This window comes from Melospiza georgiana, chromosome Z (genome assembly GCF_028018845.1).
Source record: "Melospiza georgiana isolate bMelGeo1 chromosome Z, bMelGeo1.pri, whole genome shotgun sequence".
NCBI lineage: Eukaryota > Metazoa > Chordata > Aves > Passeriformes > Passerellidae > Melospiza > Melospiza georgiana.
In genome coordinates this window covers 27,352,950-27,376,785 of record NC_080465.1, presented here as the reverse complement: position 1 = coordinate 27,376,785, position 23,836 = coordinate 27,352,950, and the positions used below count along the sequence as shown (strand labels likewise).

At 36.9% G+C, this 23,836-nt stretch overlaps 2 protein-coding genes across 5 annotated transcripts in view; both read right to left on the bottom strand.

Annotated features, from left to right (window-relative positions):
- SLC35D2 (solute carrier family 35 member D2) overlaps window positions 1-23,836 on the bottom strand; it is a 60,612-nt gene that overhangs the window by 13,923 nt on the left and 22,853 nt on the right. The window lies entirely within an intron of this gene.
- On the bottom strand, window positions 319-21,453 carry HSD17B3 (hydroxysteroid 17-beta dehydrogenase 3). Its single transcript, XM_058043716.1, is given in 12 exon segments — window positions 319-523; window positions 831-883; window positions 1,542-1,563; window positions 2,559-2,640; window positions 3,658-3,692; window positions 5,758-5,800; window positions 6,553-6,619; window positions 7,077-7,190; window positions 12,357-12,428; window positions 18,554-18,598; window positions 21,302-21,366; window positions 21,368-21,453. Coding segments are annotated over 12 exon segments (849 nt in total). The 3' UTR covers window positions 319-358.

The window sequence follows — 23,836 nt, the reverse complement described above, 5'->3', positions numbered from 1 at the left end:
TCAGGTTTTATGTCCTTCCTCTCCCCCACTAAAAACTTTTGAAATTGCTGGCCAATTTTTCTGAAGGAGTAGAGGTCTTGGAAAATTCCTTAGCAAGGTCATGAAAACAGGCAGCTGGAGGGAGGACAAAGACTAACCAGACATGAAACTAAGCTCACTCAAGGCTCATGAGCAGAGAAAACCATACTGTGCTGTAACCACTACGTTTTACTTGTGTATTCCTCTCTTCATATTTTACTGGTGCCATATTAGCTCTAACAACCGATTGTCTCTTTCTCATTTAATATCCAAGGTCTACAAAAAAGTGAAAAGAGCAGGCTGAGCCCAGACAGACTTGGCTGGAGTCTTTGGAAGACATTTACACACACCCAAATTCAATCAAAATTTCATGGGTGAAACATCCAAAAATCTCATCTCCAATGGTGATATACTCCAGTGATTCACTAAGAAATTCTTCTGCTGTCTTTGTAACAACACAAGGGTTTTGGTACATTGGAGCAGAAACACCATAAGGAATCAGTATCTAAAATAAAAATAAAAAAATATAACAACAGTGTAATGCCATCTAATACTTACATAAGGCACTCTGCAGAATCCCATAGCATCTGACATATTCTAACTGATGTTTGCAATGGATTAGGGCACTATATGGAATCAGTGATAGTACTATGGTGAAATAAGGAAACAAGCTGCATATAGAGGGAGACAAAAATATTGTAGAGTCACCCAGCAGTTCACTGAGGACAGCTACACAACACAGATTTAGACATCTCAAACATTCTTGAAGAATTTGCTAAAATGAAGGCTAATATGGCAAGATGCAGCAACACCTGTATGATATTTCCCTTTGCCTTATACTCTGCTTGCAGTGGTTGTAGAAGTGCTTATAAAAGCCTAGACAGAATATAACCAAACCAAACAAAACAAAACATTAGCATAGGAAGCTCAGTGCTTTCACTATCCTCAGAAATAAGTGTGAACATGTCCTTGGCACAAATGGCCTAGCATTGTACAATCTAAGGCCCAGGGCATTGGTGGGAAGCACAGAAATGAAGTTTTCAAGATACAGTTTCTGCTGGTACACCTGGGCGAGGCTGACTCTTTCTCTGCACCAGGAAAGATGGAACCTGGCACTGTCCTGAGCTGGACATGCAACAAGTGTTACTGCAGACTGCACTGGAAGCTTTGGCACTTTAATGAAAAAGTAGAGTCCCCACTTATTCTAGCTATTGTTTCATGTGGCTCTGTGCTCTGGATGATCCCTACTGTGCCAGTCGGACACTTGCACTTGTTGTTTCTTTTGCAATGAAAAGTGGAGCAAAATGAAACTCGTGCCTTCAGTATTTAGCTAGTAGCATAACCTACAGATAAATGTTTCAAAGTATTTCTGAATTTGAAGGAAAGTTTTAGCTTCAATCTTTTAGATTTATTTAAGTTTTTCGGCACACCATGAAGAGTATGCACATACTAATTTTGTGCAAATGTGGAGATTCTTTCAAGAGAGATTTTAGGAGTTAGATCTTTGAGAAATAGTCAGACACCTGATGAGGTTGAATTGCTCCTCTGTAATGAAAAATATAAAAGTAAAGAAAAAAAAAAAGACTGTTTTCCAAACCCATCATTTGATAGTGTTAAAACTGTAATGTCAACACTGTCATGATATTGCATGATATAATGTTGACAAGCAAAATAATTTCCCTCCAGAGGACTAAAAAAATATTACAAATGAACTAACAAAAACAAACACCAAGCCAAAACAAAAGAAACATCAAAGTCAAAAGATACCTGAGAATGTAAAAAGACAAGTAGACAACATAACCCTACTAATGTACTATATCATTTGGAAATAATGTTAAGTAAACATTTTTAAGGAACTAAAATTGTCTGGTTTTAATGAAGTTCAAATTTTGAGCAATGAGGGATTTATATAAAAGGAGAAAAAGGAAATACAAAACTATATATTCTTACGAAGAATAGCTCTTTTTCTTTTTTTTTTTTTTTTTGCCAATCTAAACTTTAGCTACATTTAAGGAAATATCATTAGAATTTTTCATTTGAAGGAAACCTGAGCTGATCAAGTTACTTTTGGAGTTTTACTCAAAATCATTCATTCCTCACTTTTGTGAGTTCATGGATTCAAATTCAGAGCAAAATATTGGGTGAAATCTATGAAGTTAGGCAACTCACCAGTCACCTACCAGAAATTTTATTCTTGGTTCCATAAGCAAAACCTAGCACTTTTGTGCATCTAAAATTTTAAATAAACTACATAAATGAGCCTAGTAAAATTCATAACTTTCCAGAATGAAGACAAATTGTGAGCACAGGTATAATACTATTTAATCAAAGGCAAAATCATTCCAAGGATCAGACATACCCTGAGCTGACTTCATTTACAGTGTTTCACTCATTTTTGGTTGTCAGGTATTGCTAATTTACATTACTTCATTATTTCAATGGAGCAATGCTATTTATAGTCTGACCATTTGTTATACTGATACAATGCTTTGATAAACACTTAATGGGGATTTCCTCATAAAGCAATGTGAAAGATTTACCTTAGTAGCTGAGTACGTTGTATATAATGGACAAGGGAAAGTACTCAGACCAGAGGACAGATTCAGAATTAGAACTTTCTGACTGAAATTTAATTTAAACAGTTACATTCTGTTTACACTTTACAGGATTATAGTAAAAGTATAGTAGTTTATTTCTGCATGAGCAGAAAACAATTTTTTCCCCAGAAGGCATAGGTCTCCTATTATACTGTCAAATGTGCCTTCAAAAGACCCCCTTTTTACAGTTTAGTTTGGTCTAAACCAGACAGGAGTAATGTCATAAGTGAAAATTGAATGCCTGCTGCAATCAGAACCATGGGGACATTGTACATGCAATTGTACAGACAAAAAAGTCTGTCATCAGAGGAAAATTTTTATTCTCCTAAATAATTGGCAGATCCCCTTTGCTCTTTAGCCAGCACATTCTTTTTCCTGCTCCATGGATCTGTTGGTTTAGCTTCCCCATTCACAACTCCCTGTACACATCACTGAAACCCAATGCATTTAGCAACAACAAGGAAAAACAAAACAAAACAAAACAAAATGAAAATTAAACAATAAGAAATAATTTTTTTTTGCCAAAACTAAAAGCATGTACTGGCCTCTAAAATGCAGTATTTAACAATATTTTCTAGAAAATCCACCTAAAAAGCCAAACTTCTAGTTTAAGGACCCCATGTCTAAAATACACATAGTACAAAAAGAGGACAGAGATCCTTAATTGCGCAGCTGAATTAATGTCTCTGATTAGTAATATGGGTATTTCCAGAGCTTGAAAAGCATTATTCCAAGCCAAACTACCACTCTTAGAAGAATAGATAATATATTCAAATACTGTTTCTTGCTTTGTTAGGCCCATCACATCCTATTCTATTTCTGCCACACATTTTTAACTGGGGACAGATACATATTTTGTTTTCTGCTCTGTTCTACAATTGACTGACAATTTGTGGGAGTTCCTATACATATAATCATAGAGCAATAACAGAAGTAGAAGATTGATAGACTGTGAAGTTCAGAAGTTAATGAAAAATCCTAACTACCACTAAAGGCATTGAAGGTAGAACCTTAACACAGTTAAAAGTTATAGAAAAAACACCTTGCTTGCATCTGTTTCAAAACAATTTTTGTCAACTATATGACAAGTATTTTAAGAATTCTTTCAATTCCTCATCTTCCTGACAGCATTTTTGAACTGATTTTATTTTAATAACAAGTTTTTTCACTTGATCAAGCCATATATATACAGCTCAAATAGCTAAAATATGGCACATTCCACATTTTGGAAAATATTTTAGAAATGCTTGTGGCCTGAAAATCATCTGAGTTGTTGAAAAACTCCAAAGGTTATCCTTCTAAGCAGTGAGAGAGTCTTAGGTTTATCGAAAGCTTTTCAACAGTTTCTGAATTTCATAATTCTTCAACATGGAATCATAACTGCAAGGAGAAAGTCAACTCCATGTTCTTTTTGCATTTTCACTTCTGCCTCTAGCTGGATCAGAAATTGCAGAAAATCAGGAAAATATATAATTATTTTCCTGCAACCAGAAAGAGCTTTATGATCTTTTTTAGTGCTAATTATTTTATTATTTTTTCATTCTTATTTTAGCAATAGACTTAACCATGAATCTGATTTTTAAAGTGAAATTAGATTCATTTTTCAGATAAGAAATCAGCTTTTCTTCGTGCTTTTGAAGGGTATTATTGATAGGAAGCCCAAGTACCAGGAAGAAGTCATACTAACACTATGAATTGTGTCAGGACAGCAGTGTGACCTAACTTGAAAAGGGCAGTAGTGAAAAGTAGTGCAAATTAGGGGCACAGTTTAATTGAATACTTGTTATTTCCTGATATTTTTTTTCAGTGGTGTTATTGTTCTCAAGAGGATAGTAGGAGCAGTGTGGGGTTGACAAGGCTGAAAACACAGTCAGTTGCATCAGCTTGGATGAAGAGGAATTTCCAAATAAACACGGGAAAAGGTCTTTCTTTTGCAGTGCTGAAAATCCCACTGACATCTGTGGGAGCCAGGATACCTGGACCTCAGGCATTACACTGCAAGAAATGGTGAACGGGATCTAGCAGGAATCCAGACAGGGAGGGGAAAGGAAATCCAAAAAGATTTAAAGATTATTTGAACCTAACCATGAGGAATGCTGGTTAGGAGAATACTTTCTTCTCTGTAATTTGGAGAAAAGTGAATATTCGTGGAACACTGAAAAGGATGTGGTTGCAGCAGTGGGGTAAGCAATGCCCAAGCACTGCAAAAACAAAAGAGGTTGATTCTGAAATATAGGTAACGTGGGAAATGACAAAAAGAAAAACCTCCTGTATCCAGATCAAGAGGGTACAGAATGGCATATATATATAGCATTCAGATATTGCAGATATTTCTGTTCTTTTGATACAGAAATAGAATAGATCCTATATCCTGTGAGCAGAAATGTCACAAAGCTACTTACAGAATTTGCTTCCACTGACTGGTATTACATGATTTATTATCTTAAGTCATTAAGCAGCAGTACAAATTTGGGATGTAAATTTTGAAAGCCAGAGAGGGACAAACATCTGCTGTTAATTTTCATGTCATTTTTAGAAAGACATGAAAGGCATGAAAGTCAAGGTTGAGATCTTCTGCTCATGTTCATGTTAACATGCTGCTTGCAAACAGCAGAGCAATACAAATCTTAATCAGAGTTGAAAAGCATGAAATACTAAATGTTCTTGGAGGGGAAGGAGCTGACCAAAATTAGCACTAAGGGGTAACAATACAGAATTAGGAGACAGATTCTGGAGTTTCTGTCCTGCATTGATACAAAAATATGTTGGCAAAAGAGAATTGTGACCAAAAAAAATGTACGGTGCTAAAATTCAAACTGCAGATTTACCTGTCTTGAAAATTTTAATTCTGATGGAAATCTCCCTGCATACCAAAACAAAAATGATTTGTGAAATGTTTTAAGTGTTTCAGCTGTAGTGCAAGGATGTGTTTCAACTGAGAAATTGTGTTAAGAATTTTCCAGTCAGTTCTGATCAAAATATTTCACAGGTAATAGAAACAGGTGGGTTCCTTAAATTAACACTGACAGTCCTGCTGAAAATCACTGTCTGCTGACGAATTAAATTATAATACATAGAAAAGCTAGTAATGCACTTTTTAATGAATTACATTACAGCCCCAGAACAGATAGGAAGTTGTCACATATCTACCTGGAACAGAAATAATATTGCAGTTGACAAGGTCCAGCAGGAAGCAACAAAACAGTAAACTCATCCTAAAATGAGAGTTTGACAGAAGCAGCCTGCCTGAGATTCTCTGATTTGGAAGAGAAGATGACACAAAAACTGAATGAATCCTGAGAGAGGTGCTAGGAAGATACACACTTAGAAATTCTGGCCTTTTCATTGCAAGTGATATAGAGGCAAATAATAATAAGGCAATGGAGTACTTGATCACATCCTTAATCCTGTCACTCAATTCAACCACTGTAAATTAATTCCTCCACAAAATAAACAGCACTTAAATGAGGTTTCTTTTTTCTCTCTTTTTTCTTTATTTTCTTTTTTTTTTTTATTTGTTTGTTTGTTTGTTTCCACATACCTAAGCAATATGTCTCAAAGAAGCTAAGTTTTAATAACACTAACAAGAACCCAATATTTTCAGCTGTGGCTGTGAATGGACTGGACCCCATTACACTACAAGCCAGCAGGGAGTCAGGGGGTCTGCTAATCCCTGTTCCAACAAGGCCAGCTGCACTCTCCCCTCTATCACTGGATGCTTCCTGCAATTTAGTTGAAAACTACCATTCTTCTTCTCTTTCAAGCTCTTCCAAGCATTAAACCCAAATCAAAATATGCTTTTTCAGGCCCAGCTCGTTTCCAACCCAACTGAACAGTTAACACTTGCTTGTAGCAGGGGCAAAATCTGTGCCTTGTTCAATGAATTACCATTCCTCATTGTTACATTTGAAGATGAAATCTACAGAATAATCCTAATTCTTCTATGTTTGGTCCATTAAGGAAATGGCATGGAATAGGATTGTGAAGCATTCCAACATTGCTAACTAGTCAGGGAAAATACAATGTTAAGAATCAAATCTAGACAAAGTGCATAGTTCATCTAATTAAACAAAGTGCTTCTCTTCAAGACTCACAAGATTGTGAGCTACATGTGAGGAGAAACACTGTTTAGCATTAAGTTTTGTTTTCACTGAGGTCACTGATACTGAGGGAACAGAAAAACAGACCGTTGCTAAAGCTGTTTGTGTATTGCTGCTGTTGTTTCATTTCTTTCACTATTAAAAGGATGACGTTCTTTAAAATACAAAAAAAACCATCCAAAATCCCATCTTTTCACTGTTGCTTCATGAGTCATACCAGATAATGAGCCACAGACTCATTATGTATATTTTATTTTAAGCATTGGCTAACAAGTTGTTACAACACATCATTTATACAATGGTCTGTTAAATACACCACAGTCATAAAATACTTGTCAATTAACAGACCTTAATGACTGACCCAGAACAGCAGTATCCAAGTCCTTCAGATCTTTTTCAATGTTCTTGTATACTGAATTTTTAGGGAAATCAGCTTGTATAACCTTCACCTTTTGATCTGTGGCCAGCTCTGTAACTAAAGAAAAACCCAAAACCAAAGACCAACCAGCCAAGAAAACCTCAGTTTGCATCTACAGAGAAAGAGGGGGAGCAGTAATAATTAATGAGAGAAACAACCAGATGTCTTGCTAAGTAATGTGCATCATACATCAAGCAATTTTTTCAACATTCTTACTCTAAGAAATAATACAACACAAGCATAACACTCCCACTCTACCCAGCTGTTTTCAGGAAAATGGCCTGGCAAATATAGGAAGGATTCAATCAATGGAATTTTTCTTACATGACCTAAATAACATTAGGTCTTGTAAGAAGACCTTTAGTCCTTCAGTAAGGTAAAGCAAAACAAATTCAGAAATAAGACACACAGGACTTCTTCCCCTTGTTATCATAATATTTATAGATGAACACTGTCAGCATACATTAAACAAATGAATGTGGATGCCAGATCCCCTACACAAGCACAGATTTGCAGAACAGTTTGAAATAATTTTGATGGAGAAGATAAGCATTTTAACAAGTGGAACTTATCTTTTTACACAAGAGGAGGGGTAAACAAGGATGGATGGGATGCAGCACTTTTTGTATTATTTTTGAAAAATTCCTTGCCTATTTTAACATTTGCCCTCTCATAGTCTGAACCTTTCTTGGGATTTTGCAGCACTGAAAGGCATTTTAGGGAGGCTATAGCTTAAATTTTACAAGGTCAATTAGAAGGGAAAGGGAAATGTGTGTGATTTTTCCAATGTCATTTCTATGCAGGAGGGGAGCCCAGCTGTACATTGCCATTTTTTTCAGGAGTTGGTTTATTGCTGTTCATATTTTCAATGTAGTTTCATGAGGAAAAGAAGTAGAAACTCTTATTTACTCATTTTTAAAGGCAAGACTCTCCTTTAAAAGGGCTCAATAAGGTCTCCTCTAACAAGATGTTCACATTGTAAATTTTTGCGACTAAACCCGCTTTCAAGTTTTATGGGCAACCTGAAATCCAGATGAAGTTTGCTGAAAAAGTGACAGGCAAAGCTTGAAAATGTCAATAGAGTATCAGATTGCAGGCTCTCTGCAAGTGGCAGGAATTCAGGTGCATACTCATGGCAAAAATTGTGCATGGCTTTTGGCAAAATGTCTCTTGCTGGCCTGTATTCTGATTTTATCATACAGAAGACAGAGAGCATTGCCTTGAATCGGAATCAGACTTGCTGAATTATTACCCAGAAATTTTGTTTCATCCATTGGTGCTTATTCACTAAGAAGAGGCCCTGTGCCAGCTCCTGTGGGAGAGCAAGGATGCAGAAAGCTGGCTTTGGGTCCAGCAGATCAATTTGCAACAAATCAGAACCTCTGTTTGAGTGGAGGATGAGATAAACTTGCTCCCTTCCAGTTGTTCCTCTTTGCCCCTCAAAGCTCTTCGCAAACTGCAAGTTTTGAACACCTTACACTACTCAAGTAATGAAGTCTAAGGAAACAGCAAGCACACTGACTGCAGATCTGAAATCTGTGCTGCATCTTGTGTGCAGTTTTAGAGGACATCTGTCTCCATGACAGAAGAAAGGAGGAAGGACTGCCCTTTTTCTTGCCCTCTTTCTAAGCTGCAGTTCTGTGTATGAAAGGGACAAAACATCCTTTGAACCTTCAACCTATAAAAGCAACTCTAGTGGCAAATGACCCCGTCATGGTCCCAGGCTGGGCGAATGGTGAAACTATAAATAAAAGGACATTGTGAGTGTAAATGCAGTGAGTGGGAAAGAACAGAGCAACAGCTGGAGCAGACACCTACAGTGACCTTCTGTTTGAAGAGCTCTATAAACAAAATGAGATGGTCTTAAAAAGTATAGTGATGTTGTGGCCATCCTTCTCGTGGGCAATCAGAAGGGCAGCCAAAACTAGAGCAACATAAAAATGAGGATCAAACAAGCCATTTGGACTTTCTCTGCAACTCCTTGTCTGTACAGAACTGTATGGCTGCAACCAGCACTGTCAGCCAACAAACAAGTACTCCAGATGGCTTTCCTCCATCTCTTATAAGAATAAACCAATATATTAAAAAACAATAAAACTCTCATGCTGACAAATGAATTACCCAGGGATAGCTCTTCAGAAAATTATAGCAATTCTGCAAAGGAGAGAGCCAAAAAACAATTTCCAACATTTCTTATGTCTCTCCCTCCCTATGACAGATTTATGATAGTCTTTGAAGATTCAAGCCATTACATCTCTGTTTAAAAGTCCTAAGTGTCCTAGAGTAAAAAGCCTAGCTTTTCAAACACCAAGACAGTTTGTTGTCTTTTTTCTTCTTTAAAATTTTTTATTCTATTTTATTTTGAATCATGGAGTAAAAACTAATTTAAGGAAAATTAAAAGTGGAATCAACTTGGTTAGTTCAATGTGTTATAAGATGTATTTCTTAGACTTTTACATCTAACTTCTTCTGGCCTTAGACCACTTGGGAATCTGCTGTCAGATAGGATAACGTGCTGCTTTTTGAAATTTACCGAAAAGATAATAAATCAGAATGAAGTATGAAGTTGTTTAGGATATACAGCATTCCAGAATCACTCCCCTCCTATTTAGATAGTTTAGAAAGTTACAAAAATGTTCTGAAAATCAATGTAGCAAAATGAATGCCCAAGAACTGATCTTGAAAGGCCTTCTTGAAGTACTACAGCAACATTTGAATATAAAGAGAGAAGCACTAAATCTTAGGCAGTGTTCATATTCAGTGGAAATTTACAGATAGAAGAGTAAATTGAGGAGTTTACCTTAAGGGACCAGCAAGACACAACAGACAGTTTTCAATGTCCTTTTAGGATGCAGAAAGGCTTGTGAGATGAGTTGTTTTATGCTAGTCAGTGAACTCACTATGTTACCTGCTTATTTCTTGGAGCAGGCAGGACAAGAGGCAGAGGACACAGCAGAGAAGATAGGAAACTCAGCCTATAGGAGGGAGGACAGCTGAATGAATTAGCATCTTCACAGGTCTTTGTGGGAGTAAGGTATATTTTGTCCTGGGCTGTGTGGGTTCCTTTTTTATTCACTACTTAATTCTATAGTAGCCGACATAATTTCTGTGTAGTTTCCTGCATCACCAAATCCAAATTCATTAACTGTGTTCTCTGCTAATCTAAAGTGCTACAGCTGTATTTTTATTGTATCTGAGGATGACATACCTTATTTTTCATTTAAAAAATACTTGTTTCTACTACAAAACCAAAAAAACAAACAAACAAAAAACCACCAACAAAAAACCCTCACAAACCAACCCCAAAACAACCAATCAGAACAAATAAAAAAATAAAATCAAACCCTACAAACCCCAACCACACTTGTGCTGAGGAATTTTGTATCTTGCAGAAGTGGATTTTTTTGTTTGTTTGTTTGTTTATTTGGCTTTAACAACAGTATGGTACAAATCCTTAACATATAAATGGATCCTAAGGGAGTATTTTGCAAACAGGACCTAGCTCTGCCTGTACAGCTTGCTCTGGAAATGTAAGCAGAAGAAATGAAACAGGACTGCAATTAGTAGCATTCCATAATTTCTCATCCCCTGGTATTGTGGCTTGATCAATGTTTCACAGCCACAGTACTGAATGTGTTAAATGAGCAGTATACCTGTGCTAGTGATTCTGTCTGCCCTCTGTAACACCTACTTTGGTATTTTTTATCTAATTTTAAAAGAGCTTTCCAGTCTGAATGAATGGAAATCCAGTTTTCAATTCCGGTGTGTCTTTGGAGAAATGTTTTTCTTACTGTGGATTTCTGCCGGCTCCAGCTCTGAGTGCTGTTCTCAGGCACACCTGTGGCCCACAGAACTTGGAAAGCCAAACATTGAGATGTCTGTAATTACCCACAGTTTAGACTCCTTTAATTTATAGCACTCAGTATCCAAACAGATGTGGCAGTACAATTAGGCAAATAATACAGTCTGTTTGAAAATGGAGCAAGTCACTGTATTTTTCTCTCTTTCCTTTTGTTCATGCCATCTATCTGTTATTAAGATACTAATTTCCAACCTGACACAATAAATAACAAATGACTCACTCTGGACTTCAGCTAAAACCTGCTGAAAACAATTGAAACACTTCACTGGGATTTGTCACCTATTTCAGCAAGTTGCGGGAAAGGCTATGACCACAACCAGGTGGAACACTGTCTAAATCTCATCAGTGTAGCCTGACTTCTGGGGTCACACAACACATCTCCCCACACCTTGGATTACATGGATAACACTGCTGCTGTCAGTGAAGCTTGGAGCTGTCACTAAAAAAAAAGAGAGAGAGGCACGTTGGATAGAAAATTTCTGGGTCCATTCCTTGATTTTGGTAGCTGCAGGTTGAAAATCTGCAGACTTTTTCACACAAGTCTGCCACATCCCAGACAGATGTGCTGCTCTCTTAGTTAACTTCCCTGGACCTGATGATACTCTGCTGGACTCAGCTGCTAAGCCTTCTTAAGGGAAAGTCTTTCCAACTTGTATAGATATAGTCTTGGGTTGACACATACTTTTAAACATGTAAATCAAGGAGTCTGCTGGATAGAAACCATGTATAGAAAAAGAGACAGTGGAAAGAATGATTTTCATTCTAGCAATCTGTAAAGTTAATGGAGGATAAAAACTCATTTGACTCCTAAATAAATTCTAACTGTCAATCTTAAAGTATTTATACAAGACATTCACCAGGATTAATGGTTAATTTCCTTTGAAGAAAAGAAAGGGAACATTAATTCTAAAGGCACTCTATTTAACTGTTTCATCAAGAGCCAAATGTAATTTGAAAGCCTTAAAAAACCAACCAACCAACCCACCAACCAACCAAAAAACAAACCTGGTACTTTGATTTTGTTTTTAGTCCTCCTCTGCTCTGTTCCAAGAACTACTTTAAAGGTAACCTATTTATCTGTATTTACAGATTTTTGAGGGCAGTTAAAGGCAGTAAAGAACACACATTCACTTTTTTTTAGCCCATTACACTCTTTGAAAGTAAGCATATATTTTAGAGTGATCCATGTCTAGAAGAACTCAAGGGACAGAGTAATATAAAGATGTTCTTAGTTTTGGAGAAATACCTGGAGGTACAGTTGTAGCAATATCCAGCAGCCTGCTGTGCTAGATAACAAGGGAAAAGATTTGCAGTTCCCTGTAAAGCCAGGGAACTAGTAAATGGGAGGATAATTTTGAGACAAATGCTTACCAAATTCATTTTTTCAAAAGTTCTCCTTATCATCACTATAGTTAATTCACCTCTTGCCAGGTACAAGAGAGGAATATAAAATTGTTAAGAAATAGTAAGACAACAAGGATCTTTCAATTTTTTACAGTTTTGCAAAAACAGTAATAATGAATTTTGAAATTGTTTTCATTCACCTGTCACTTGCCTAATGGACAAACAATAGAAGTTAAAATCGGGCCAAAAAATAATTAGTCTTCTAGAGACTTCCAGAATATTTCCTTCACTGTGTAATTTTGGACCTTTACAAAAAAAATATACTGGACAACAATCAAATCCCAATAATATGAAAAAATAAAAATAATTTGAGCCAAATTCAAATAAATGAAAGTCTACAGGGAGTGAAAATCACATGGAATTTCCAAGAAACACAGTTTTAGTTTTAGTTTTAGTTTTAGTTTTAGTTTTAGTTTTAGTTTTAGTTTTAGTTTTAGTTTTAGTTTTAGTTTTAGTTTTAGTTTTAGTTTTAGTTTTATTTCTATTTCTATTTCTATTTCGGAGTCTAGTAATGCTGCTGGCTTTCCAGTCATTTTGTAGCATCACCTTCCATCATCATTTTTTTTCCTGAGGAAGTACATTAAGCCTATTGAATTGAAGGCCCAACAGCTAGAAAAGATTTGGACTTTAATAATTTTCACTGAATATAAATTAGATCTGATGCAGGTTTGATGGATAAATTTTAACTGGTTTTTTCTTATTTTTTAATTAGATGCAAATTTAAAACAACTAAATATTAAAAAATCAAAGGAAAAAAAGGTGAATTATAGACATAAACAGTCAAAATAGAGTCACAAAAATGTACATCCACAAAGACGTTTGCAATAGCTGGAATTCTATAGCTGCAAACACTATTTAATGTAACGATCCATTTATGGTCAGTTTCATGTAACCATGTGCAGAACAAACATAGAATGGTTTTCTCCTGATTTTCTAAGGCCCCCCATTCCCATCAGATTTTTAGGCAAAGTCAGAGAAAGGGCCATGGCCCCATTTTTTGAAATGAAGCTATTAACAATTGTCAGCTGAGCTGAGTTTATAAAGAAAGATAAAACTAAAACTAGAAAAATGCCTGCGAAAGAAAGGAGAAAAAGAGCTAAATTAGCCATCACAAAACATAAAGTTTGTATCATCTGAAAGAACTTTCTGATTTGCTTAGAAGAAGAAATGGCTGCCAAAGACCACCCACTGAAGGTCTATTCATTTCTATAGCTGACTCACTGCAACACTTTCTTCTTAAACTATTTGAGGAAACAGTTTGTCCTGTTGGGTTCTCATGAGGCAATGCAGAGAATGTTAAGAAATAAGGACCTTGGCTCAAAAATTTTCTCCATCAAGAGTACAAGGGGATATTGCCCTGCTAAAGGCATCAGCCACAACCATTTGCATTTTCAGCCTTTCTCACAATTCTGTATTGCGTAGATCCTCTAACATAATTGATCAGGGCTCCAAGGGCACCTGCACAGACTGGGGTGCTTTGGGTTTTCAGAAGTCTGCTTTAAGTACTCCACTTGAAGCTCTCAAGTAGAGAACTATAATTGCCTACACATTGGTAGATTTTCCATTGTCTGTAAGGAATTTGACTCAAGGCATTTTCAGTCAGAGATATGGTCTCTGTTTCCAGGGTCCTTCCAGTTGCTCCTTTCTGTCATTTGGGGGTGTTTGCACAGGGATTGTTTAGACTTTTGCATCTTCAGACCCAAGACAAATTGCCAGGCATGTAATACACAAAATAAAAAAAGTTCTGCTTCACTGGGTTTCTCAGTATCATACATTTTTCACTGTATGCCATTTGATAAAAAAACCCCCTCCGAAAACCTACCTATAAAATTATTCTTACTGCTAAGGTTGCATTGTATTTCACCTAAAAACACATATTTAGAGCAACCTTATGAAAGTGTTACCTATCAGGTGAGAGGAACCTCTCTTGTTGCTGTGCACCAGGCTAACCAGAAGTCAAGGCAAAGGAAGTCTCTTGTCTCTTTTGATTAGTCTCTGACTAGTCTCTTTTGCTTCCTCATCCACATAGAAAATGTGTATCCTTTCCAGAAACAGGTTTTGTAGAACATTGTAATTACCATGAGATACAAACAGACCCTCGAGCAAACAAACCAATTTTGCTTAGAATTCCCTGGCCATATGCAGGAAAGGTTAAACCTGGCTTAATATTTCAAATGATGGTAACTTTTAGTGTTGATGTCTTTAGCACAAAGAATTTTCCTAATATACAAAGGCTTTGACGTTAAAGAATGGTGTTTCCCTTCTCAGTAAAGAATTAGCACTGGCTCCCAGCCAGTGTGTAATGGGAGGCTGCATATGTTAGGAAATCCTGACTCCCAGTGGCAAAGGACTAAAATGCTTCTGAGACTCAGTCTGCCTAAATGTAAGAACATTATTAACAACATCTGCCACAAAGAATCATGACAACTAAGCATTTAGAAATAGGGCTAATGATAAAGAAAATTCAAGCACACTGGTATCTCAAAAATGCATGATTGAAAGTTCAAACCTACATTAAACAAGTATTACATCCCTCTGCATTTTCTAGCATGTGTTTACAGCTCAATCTGAATTGATTTTTTAAACAATAAAGCTTTGTGAAAGGTGAGATAGGTTTAAATTCAAACCATGACTGCTTCTGCACGTGACTGCTACATTTACCTTGAGAAATTCCTTATATTCTACATGGGTTATTAGATGTAATAATTTGAAATCCTTATTAATGCTTTGTGGAATCTGTAGCTGCCTACAGTAATCTTCAACTTCCTAGAGAAGAGACTCTTCCCTAGGACTGTACTGATATGATCCATGTTTCACCTTTTGTCTTTCTTTAACTGGGATTCAGAACTGTAGGGTCCCTACAAATCAAAAAGGCATTCATTCTGATTCAAATATTTCAACCCTGGTTTTGTTCCAGCAGACCAGAATGCTCTGAAATGACAGAGCAGGATGATCTAGCAATTTTCCTGCTAGCTCTGCATGATCTGTGCAATGCAAGGACAATAGCAGTATTTCCAGGAATAAATCCAAGATCAAGTGGAGAAAATAGAATACTTTGCAACCAGGACAGGAAAATTAAGATCATATTTAACAGATATTATACTGCTGGTTATACTACCCAGAATTTCAGGACAAGAAACAAATATTTAAGATTTAAGGAGCTGTTAAATTAGGAAATATATTAATTTTAAATGAATGTGGTCTGTCTCAAAATGGTCTGCTGAAACACTGATTGAACACAAGCACTGGCCTAACTTATATGAGAATAATGAACTATTAACAGTAGCAAGAATGGTGACCACATGAGCCAAAACACACCCTGCTTATGCCCTGACATCACATGAGAAGGGTGAAGAGGCCAAGCCATAAATCTCAGAGTATGCCATGGCCTTGTCTATAAACCCAGTATGTCTGAGGTGTTATGTCAGTAACAGGTGGTAAAGCACATCTGTAGTTACTACACCACAAAATCAGAACAAACAATACTACATCAGTACCTGAAATGCTAGTCCTTGAGTAGAGATGTGACAGACTAGCAGCAGACTCACAGATGACTTACTTTTCTTTCTTCTTGGAAGTCTGGTGAGTTTAAACCCTACCAGCCCAAGAACTCATGGACCAATTGTAACAGAAGCCTGGCTTTTCAAGTACATACAGCAAACTAGATCCAAAATTCCAGTACTCTGACATCACAGCAATCTGTTAAAAGGTCAGGGTCTTCATCTTCAAGAAGGTCAGTCATTCAAAACAACTGATCTACTCAAAATACATGTAGAGCCTTCAGGGAAGCCTGGATAATCATTCAGAAGAGGATAAATTGAGTTCCACATGTGCCTCTCAAACAAGCTTGTGAAACAAAAGGTCTGTGTCCTGGCATCAACAATGTAGTGTTCTGAGACCTCACGGCTGCCAGGTTCTTCATACAGCCCCAGGCAGCTTTTGAGCTTAAGAGACTTTGTGGAGTCCTGTATCTAGGCATAAACCCTGGAAATAGGAGTATGAAACCTGTAGATACTGTAATCTGTCTCTGGACCTCTGCCTGCTGAGTTTTATCCAATGAACCACTCACTGGGATCTCTACATAAAACTAAACACAGGAAACCTCATTTCACCAGCCTTCCAAAACACAAAACCAGCTCTCCTAAGAATCTTGTAGCATATGCTACAAAGTGTGGAGTCCTTAAATTAGTTGTGTCCCATGCCTGAGCTGAGGGCATCAGAAAGAAATTAATCACTTGATATCAGAACTCAAACTCTATAAGACTGTGTCCATCACACAAGGCTTGCCTTCACATCAGCACATAATGCCAGAGGAACCTACACCAGAAGAATATCAGAAAATTTTGCATCCTGACATCAGAGCAGCAAGACAGCAGTGCTGAGCCAGAGCCTCTGAAGACATACAAATATTAAAACAGCAGGATCAGATTTATTTATCTACAAGCCACACACAAGTGTGTGCTTCTACTTCAGCCAGCAAGATGATGCGCCAAACTATGAGTTCGTGTTGTGTGAGCTTGGGATCTATCCCACAGAGCAGTAGCTGAGCGCAGCTTCAATCAAAGGGACCACCTGGAGAGGATGGTACATCTCAGCATGGAGAAAGATGACTTTCAGTCATCCCACAAATGCCAAAAATAATGAACTAAATGTTCCACAGAATCTATCCAGCTCTAGCCAAGTTTAAAAGAAGGACAGCAGTGGGTTTACTTTTTCTTATGGCATAATGCAGCCATTCACATGTTATAGCTGGCCATTTAATGGGATTTATTCTTGCATAACCCATACAGCCCAGACAAAGCAGAACAATGACAAGCTCCAATCTAGACATTTACAGGTTCTTGCAGCCTTCGCATGGATAAAATATCACACAGAAAATTAGTTCCGCTTCATAAACAGAGGACTTCACCCAGAGACATGATAAAAATACCTGCTCCCCCTGTATTGATCCCATCTCATTCCCCTTGACCTATATATTCATCAGACCCATCCCATTTACTAATTAATACTGCAACTTAGTGAGTAGACAGGAAATAGCATTTTTCCTTCTCTCACATGGGTTTTTTTCACAACTATGCCAAACGTTAAACTCTAATACCTGGTATTTGTCTCTAATACCTGGTATTTGTCTATTTGAATGTAGAGTGTTCTACATTCAATGCTCTTTCAAAAGTAGTTATTGTATGGCCATTCTCAACAATGGCAGTCATAATGGCAGTCTAGGTGTTTAAACAATGCATAATGAAAATACTAGTGCAGAAACCTTCTAAATCAATTCAATTTTTTTCTTTTCCTGTGAATACATTTTATAATCTATGAGCAGAAGGCATTGCATCTAAGCTCTTGGATGTTACAGGATGTTCTTTGCCACCCAGTCACCTCAACCCTGAAGACAGCAACTCTTGATTCATTGCTGTTTAGCTTCTAGAAAGGGAGGCACTTTAGAAAGAAGACACCAAGGAGAAAATATACTGCTCAGTCACAATCAATAATAGCAGGGCTGGTACAACGCAATACAAGGCCAGCCTGCCCTCAGCGCTGACCATCATGGGATAATGCAAAGTACTGCTGCAGTGACTCTGCACAGCAGCAGCTACAGGGACAGCACAAAGACCCTCTTCCTCCTGCAGCCTCCTAGAGCTCCTGATTCTAAATTAAACCATTTGGATTACTTATACTTTCCATAACTTGTAGTTTATATTAATTTATACAAGTTTCTCCCTTATTGGTTATTTCAGATAAAACTTTCAGTATGTGTTTGCAAGTGTAAAGGCTACAAAATAACATTTTGTGTGTTAATACTGGACCAGCTCATTGCAGATTAGCTGTGAAACTGGGAGAAAAGGGACAATTTAGGAGATCTCCTTCTCTGGACAGAAAATAGGCCCTCTTTTGAATCACCCATTTTAGTTCCCTGGTTTGATGAGACCACTGAGCCGCAAATGACCTTCCTCTGAAATGCACCACTGGTTTCCTTTCAGAATCTGATTAAAGCTATTCTGGTTCTGCATGAGAGAAAGATTAGGATGGTCCTCCATGTTTGTCACAGTAACTTTGAATTCTAGAATAATTTTACTAATTTGAAGACACTGATGGAGGGATAGCAATTGTCATTTTGTTAAGGTAAAACAAAAGGTAGGCAATCTATTTTACCCGAAGGAATATGCTTTTCCAATCCCATCTCCTGCTCCTGTGACGACTGGAGAAAGCAAAAATGATACAGATTACATTTGGATCTCTGAATTTCTGAATTGTTCAATCTTCATCATCTGCATTTCCTGAATTATACAACCTAAATGTCTCAACTGAAGAATAGAACCAGTCTCCTAATATTTTTCCTTGTGACCAATGCATCTCTTAGTTCATTCAGCACTTTTTGTCATTAAAGCAAATCTCTCCCCAGGGTAGTCCATGTGGTGCAGGAGATAGCTATTACTCTCATTTTCAGTGATGTCCATAAGCAACAAGTCAATTGCTGAAGAGCTGGCAGAATTTTCTTCCATGTATGTATTTTCACAAGTTCTGTTTTGCAAGCTTTGAATTTATATGCTGGTGGCAGTATGGTAGGAGATAAAGACCACCTGAAACTGATACAACAATTTCTCACACAAGACTTCTGTCTGTAAGGAAAGATCACATCAAACTTGCCGCCACCTATAAAATGCTCTTTCTTCAGAGCTGTACTATTCTGTTTACTTTTGGATTTAGTCTTACTATGAAAATAAACAAATCCTGGCATTTGTAAAGTACCCTGAACTTTAAACACTATGCATATAAATAAAAAGAGGAACTATAAAAATAAAAATTCTTAACACCTTAGAAATAGAGAAGAAATAACCAAAGCAGTTCCAAGGTAAACCTGGTAAGTTTTAGAGCAAATGAAAAACTAGTCAATATAAAAAAAATGTGGATTAAGGACTTTTGTGTCGACAGAGATACAGAAAGCAAAGTGGTTTTGAATGGTTAGGTGTTGCCAACAGAAGAACATTTATTCTCTGATTTCTCTGATTTCACAGGGAAATGAGATCCCAATGAAGGAGCGGTTTAAGTTTCCTAACAGATCTGTAGATGAAAAGTGAAGAGTCTGTTGAGAAACAAGCTTCCACATGCTGTGGCAACTCAGCATGTCACTCCGGATGTCCAGAGTTACCGAGACAACCCTTGGGGGGCTCAGAAATCCTGGAACGTTGCCAGAAGCGCCTGGTGGTTGGACTTTCACCCTGCAAGGGATGTGCCACCTGTTTGAGGACAAGAGAGTCACTTGGGAATGAATGGTGTAAGAATGAAGTATTTACAGGGTGAAAATATAGATTTTGGGATTTTGGTAGAGGGGGGTTATGGAAACAAGATGGAGGAATCAGGGCGTGTCTTGTCCTTCTTCTTTCCTCTTCTTGTCATCCATTTTCTGTGGCGATGTTGGCACTTTGGGATTGGTCCTTGGTGAAGGTGCACTCGCTAATATGAATGAAAGGTATTGGGAAATAAAGGTAAATATCATGTATGTAGTCTTTAGTATAAAAATAGACGACCGCCCAGCCAGAGGGCAGAGTGCCCTTGGCTGCCTTGCTAGTCAGACCTCTGTTGGGCTGAAAGAAAATCTTGTAGGTAAGAAATAATAAACAATTCGAAAACTGAAAATCTGAAGAGTCCAGACTTGTCCTTTGAAGCACGGGCTGTCCCAAGGCCATCCTACGCGTGACCATGCAGAGACGAACAGCCAGAGCGGTCAACATGCCAACTTCAATTTTCATGATTTTCAGAATCTCATGTGCCACATGATAACACAAATTATCTGAGCCTTATGAATTTTACTGGGGCCAGAAGACTTTGTTTATAGAAACACAGCATAAAGGTTCCTTGAAAGAAACAAGTCTTCCAACCTGAAGTGAAAAGAAAGATTCTACACAGCAAGTTCCACATGCTGTTCCTCATCTCATACACAGAAGGGAGGTCTTTGCCTCACTTAAGTCAAAATGAGCCCTATGTACTGCCTTAGAAGTGTGTGGTATTCAGGCAGGTCTTCTACAGGAATGGATTTATTTTATTAATCCACTAGAAGATGTGGTAGTTAAACATATATTTAATAGTTAATTATATATTTAATTGATGTGTTTTATGTATTTATAATTTTGTATATTTTGTCCCATCAATTCTAATGCAGGAAGAAGGAATCAAATACAAGTCTACTGTTCAGGTAATTTCTTAACAACAAGCTGCCATCAGCAACACTGGCAGCCAAGGAACTCAGGAGCTGTTCATCCCTGCTTTATACTTATCATCTAATGAGCTTAAGAAACACATGAATAATCAATAGGAAGAAGCAGATGCTTGTTAAACTCTGTGTTATTCTACAAGAATGCATACTATCTTAGAAAACACTGCCAACTTGCAGCTTTTGAAGATTTTTGACTGAAGTAAATTTAGTTCATTAATGGTATCATTAAGGATAGGTCAGCAATTTGGAAAAGAACACACTGGAATGACATCAGCAGGAACAAGAGAAGTTGCTTTGAAGATTGGAGCACATATGCTAGACATAAACTAGCAGCTTCACAGACCAGAAAACTGAGGATCTGGGCAATGCCACTAAAATAAAAGCATTTGCAGCAGAGAGAAAACAGCAAAAGTAGCAACAAGGAAAGAATTCAGAGCTACACACCAAGGTGTGAACTGTTACCAGTCTGACCAGTTTTCTATTCTCCTCAAGTACACAAAATCTTCAAGTTCATAAACCCAAAGCTTTAGGAGACAAGAAAAAGGAACCAAGCAAACCATATGTATCAGAAACTGTGTTTCATTCTGAAGGAACAGGGTAGAAAAAATACAAGGAAAACCATTCCTGATTAGTTATGTAACAATCCACCACCCAATTACAAGCAGAAAGTGAAGCAATTTCCTTTACCTGCCCATTCTCCCATTGACTGAAAGAAAATCTAAGGCAAAGAACTTCAGACATATGGAAAAGTCTCTCATGAATCTGATGCATTTTATCAGACTACAGAAACAGATCAGAGCCCCAACAAGACTGAGTAGCTGATGCTGGAACACTTCCATGGTGAGAGAAGGTAGTGAGCTTGTATGAATAAGACACTCTCTACATGGAAAATGCCTCCTTCCAGCCCACTGTTAGTCTCTGAGCCTTGGAAGAGAATTTAAAGGATGAATCAAGTCACATGATTTCATTTTCCAGGAAATGTCCACGATATAGATTAGCATAACATCACTACATTACACCCACTTTTGTAAACTATTGAGAAAATCCAAACTAAACAATGATTTCTGATGTTGGCCTCAGGGGAAATGTTTCCCCTCCTTTTCTGGAAACTTCATAAACCCAAAAAACTAATTTTATTGCCATCATTTACCATTTATAGAGACCTGAGATGTATCTAGACCAACCCCTTAAAAAAAAATACCCCAAATAGAGATCAACACTACTTCTTACAGTGAAGAGTTAAATTGTGGCCCAGACGTTTTCAGGACAAAGTCACACTGGAACCAGAAAAAAAGATTTATCATGTTACATTACTGACACCTTCAGATAGAAATCCATAATTGTGCAGATGCTTTTCAAGACAATGTCTGAATCACAAGGAAGGTAATACTAGCTTATCTGTAACAAGAAGATAAAAAATCATTACTGTCTTAGCTTAACATCAAACCAGTTTCCTCACACTAAAGCGGTCTTAATTTTCCTCTCGGGGCTAACCTCATAAGTAAGCCAGACCAAACAAATAAAAAAGGTTTGAATATTACATTTAGAAAAGTACTTACAATCAATCACGAATAACCCAAAAAATCACTCACTGTTCAAGGAAGACCTTAAATTTGAAGAGGTATCACTATTTTCTACATGTAAAAAATAATGCTGAATACCTCTTTTAAAATAATGCCCCCAAAATTTAAAAGAATTCCTTCTATTTAATGATGGAATCAAAACACAATCTTCCACAGCTGTCAGTCTTCTATTCTGGACTTCCATGTTTCCATTTTCTTTTCCTGTGGTTGGTAATGAGTCTCAGATAGGTCTACAGAGTCACGGGCCCAATATAAGTAAATTAGGTCAAGATAATGAGAAGAAAATTAATAAATTCTTAAGTATGTGAAGAATTGTTCAGTCTAAGTGGTTTTTTTCTGAGGTAAGTTTTTTTTTGCCTCTCTGACTTCCACAGGAATCACTGCAAAAAATTTACACAGTGAATAGATAGGAAGTCGCTTGGGTGATCACATATCTTCATTAATCTCACTTCACTACAGTGCTAAAAAAAGCCCCACAAAATTTAGAGCATGAACAGATCAATGCACAGGACAACTTTTTTTTCTGGTCCAGTAATGATTTTTCTTTGTATGTTTCCTTGTAAATATACCCTGGCACCTGTAATGGTATGAATGCCATATTTAAAACTTTAAGTTCATTAATATGAAATCTGTAGAAAAGTAAGCAGCTGTATCCTAAAAAATCAGTTTTAGGTTTCTATCTTAGTAAGACACAATTATTGATGTTCTGGGTGAAACAGCCATACAATTTCCTAAATTCTAATATGATAGTTGTGTCTGGTTGAGCAGAATTTTAATCAGCAAATTTACTGAAATCAACAGTATCTCAGACATAGAGGAAAACAGAAAGTGACTGAAGTTGAATTTCTTTGTGAAAGTATACAAGAAATTGCAAGTACTTCTAGATAGTATCTATTTCTTGTTATTCCTAGATTTATTTTTTAAATTATTCTGAGTAACATTGTCATAAAGACTATCATTATCAGGTCTGTATTTCAGGTGAAAAATCTAAGTCTGAAGCACTTCAAAAACATTCTATGAACAAGAAATTAAAATCACTTCACTATGGTACAGAACAAGCTAAAGAAACTACTTGAAGTACACCAGAAGAGTTAATCATATAAAAGCAAATGGTAGTGTTGTTCATGTGCTTGGTACAATTGAATGTGTCCATTGACAAAAAAAAAGTAAGCCAAACAAAATACCTGTTAAAACTGTAATCTGTATAATTTTATTTATAAAAGGCAGAGCAAAATATTAATTAATTATATGCAAATGTTAAGTGTTCCTTTGTGGGAACTACATCTTATTTAGCAGATACCTTTGTGTGTTCTTCAATATTGCAATCAAATGGCATTCATACTAATTTCACAATAAATGAAAACTTTCCAATACCTTGTCTCATGGAAGAGAGTTAAGGTTCAGTAATTGAAATTGTGGAGGTAGAGATGTTATGAAGAAAGAGGAGCCTTATGAAAGAATACACTCAAAAATATTGAAGGTTCTTAAGCATAAAGGAAATTTTTAAAAACAGATGATCACAGAAAAATATTTCCAGCAATGCTTTCCCTCCACAGGTCTTCAACAGATAGAAAATGAAAGTCACATTCTTCGCCAGCTGTGAGAAAATTGATAGCTCAGGTTTCTCTTTTCACTTTGA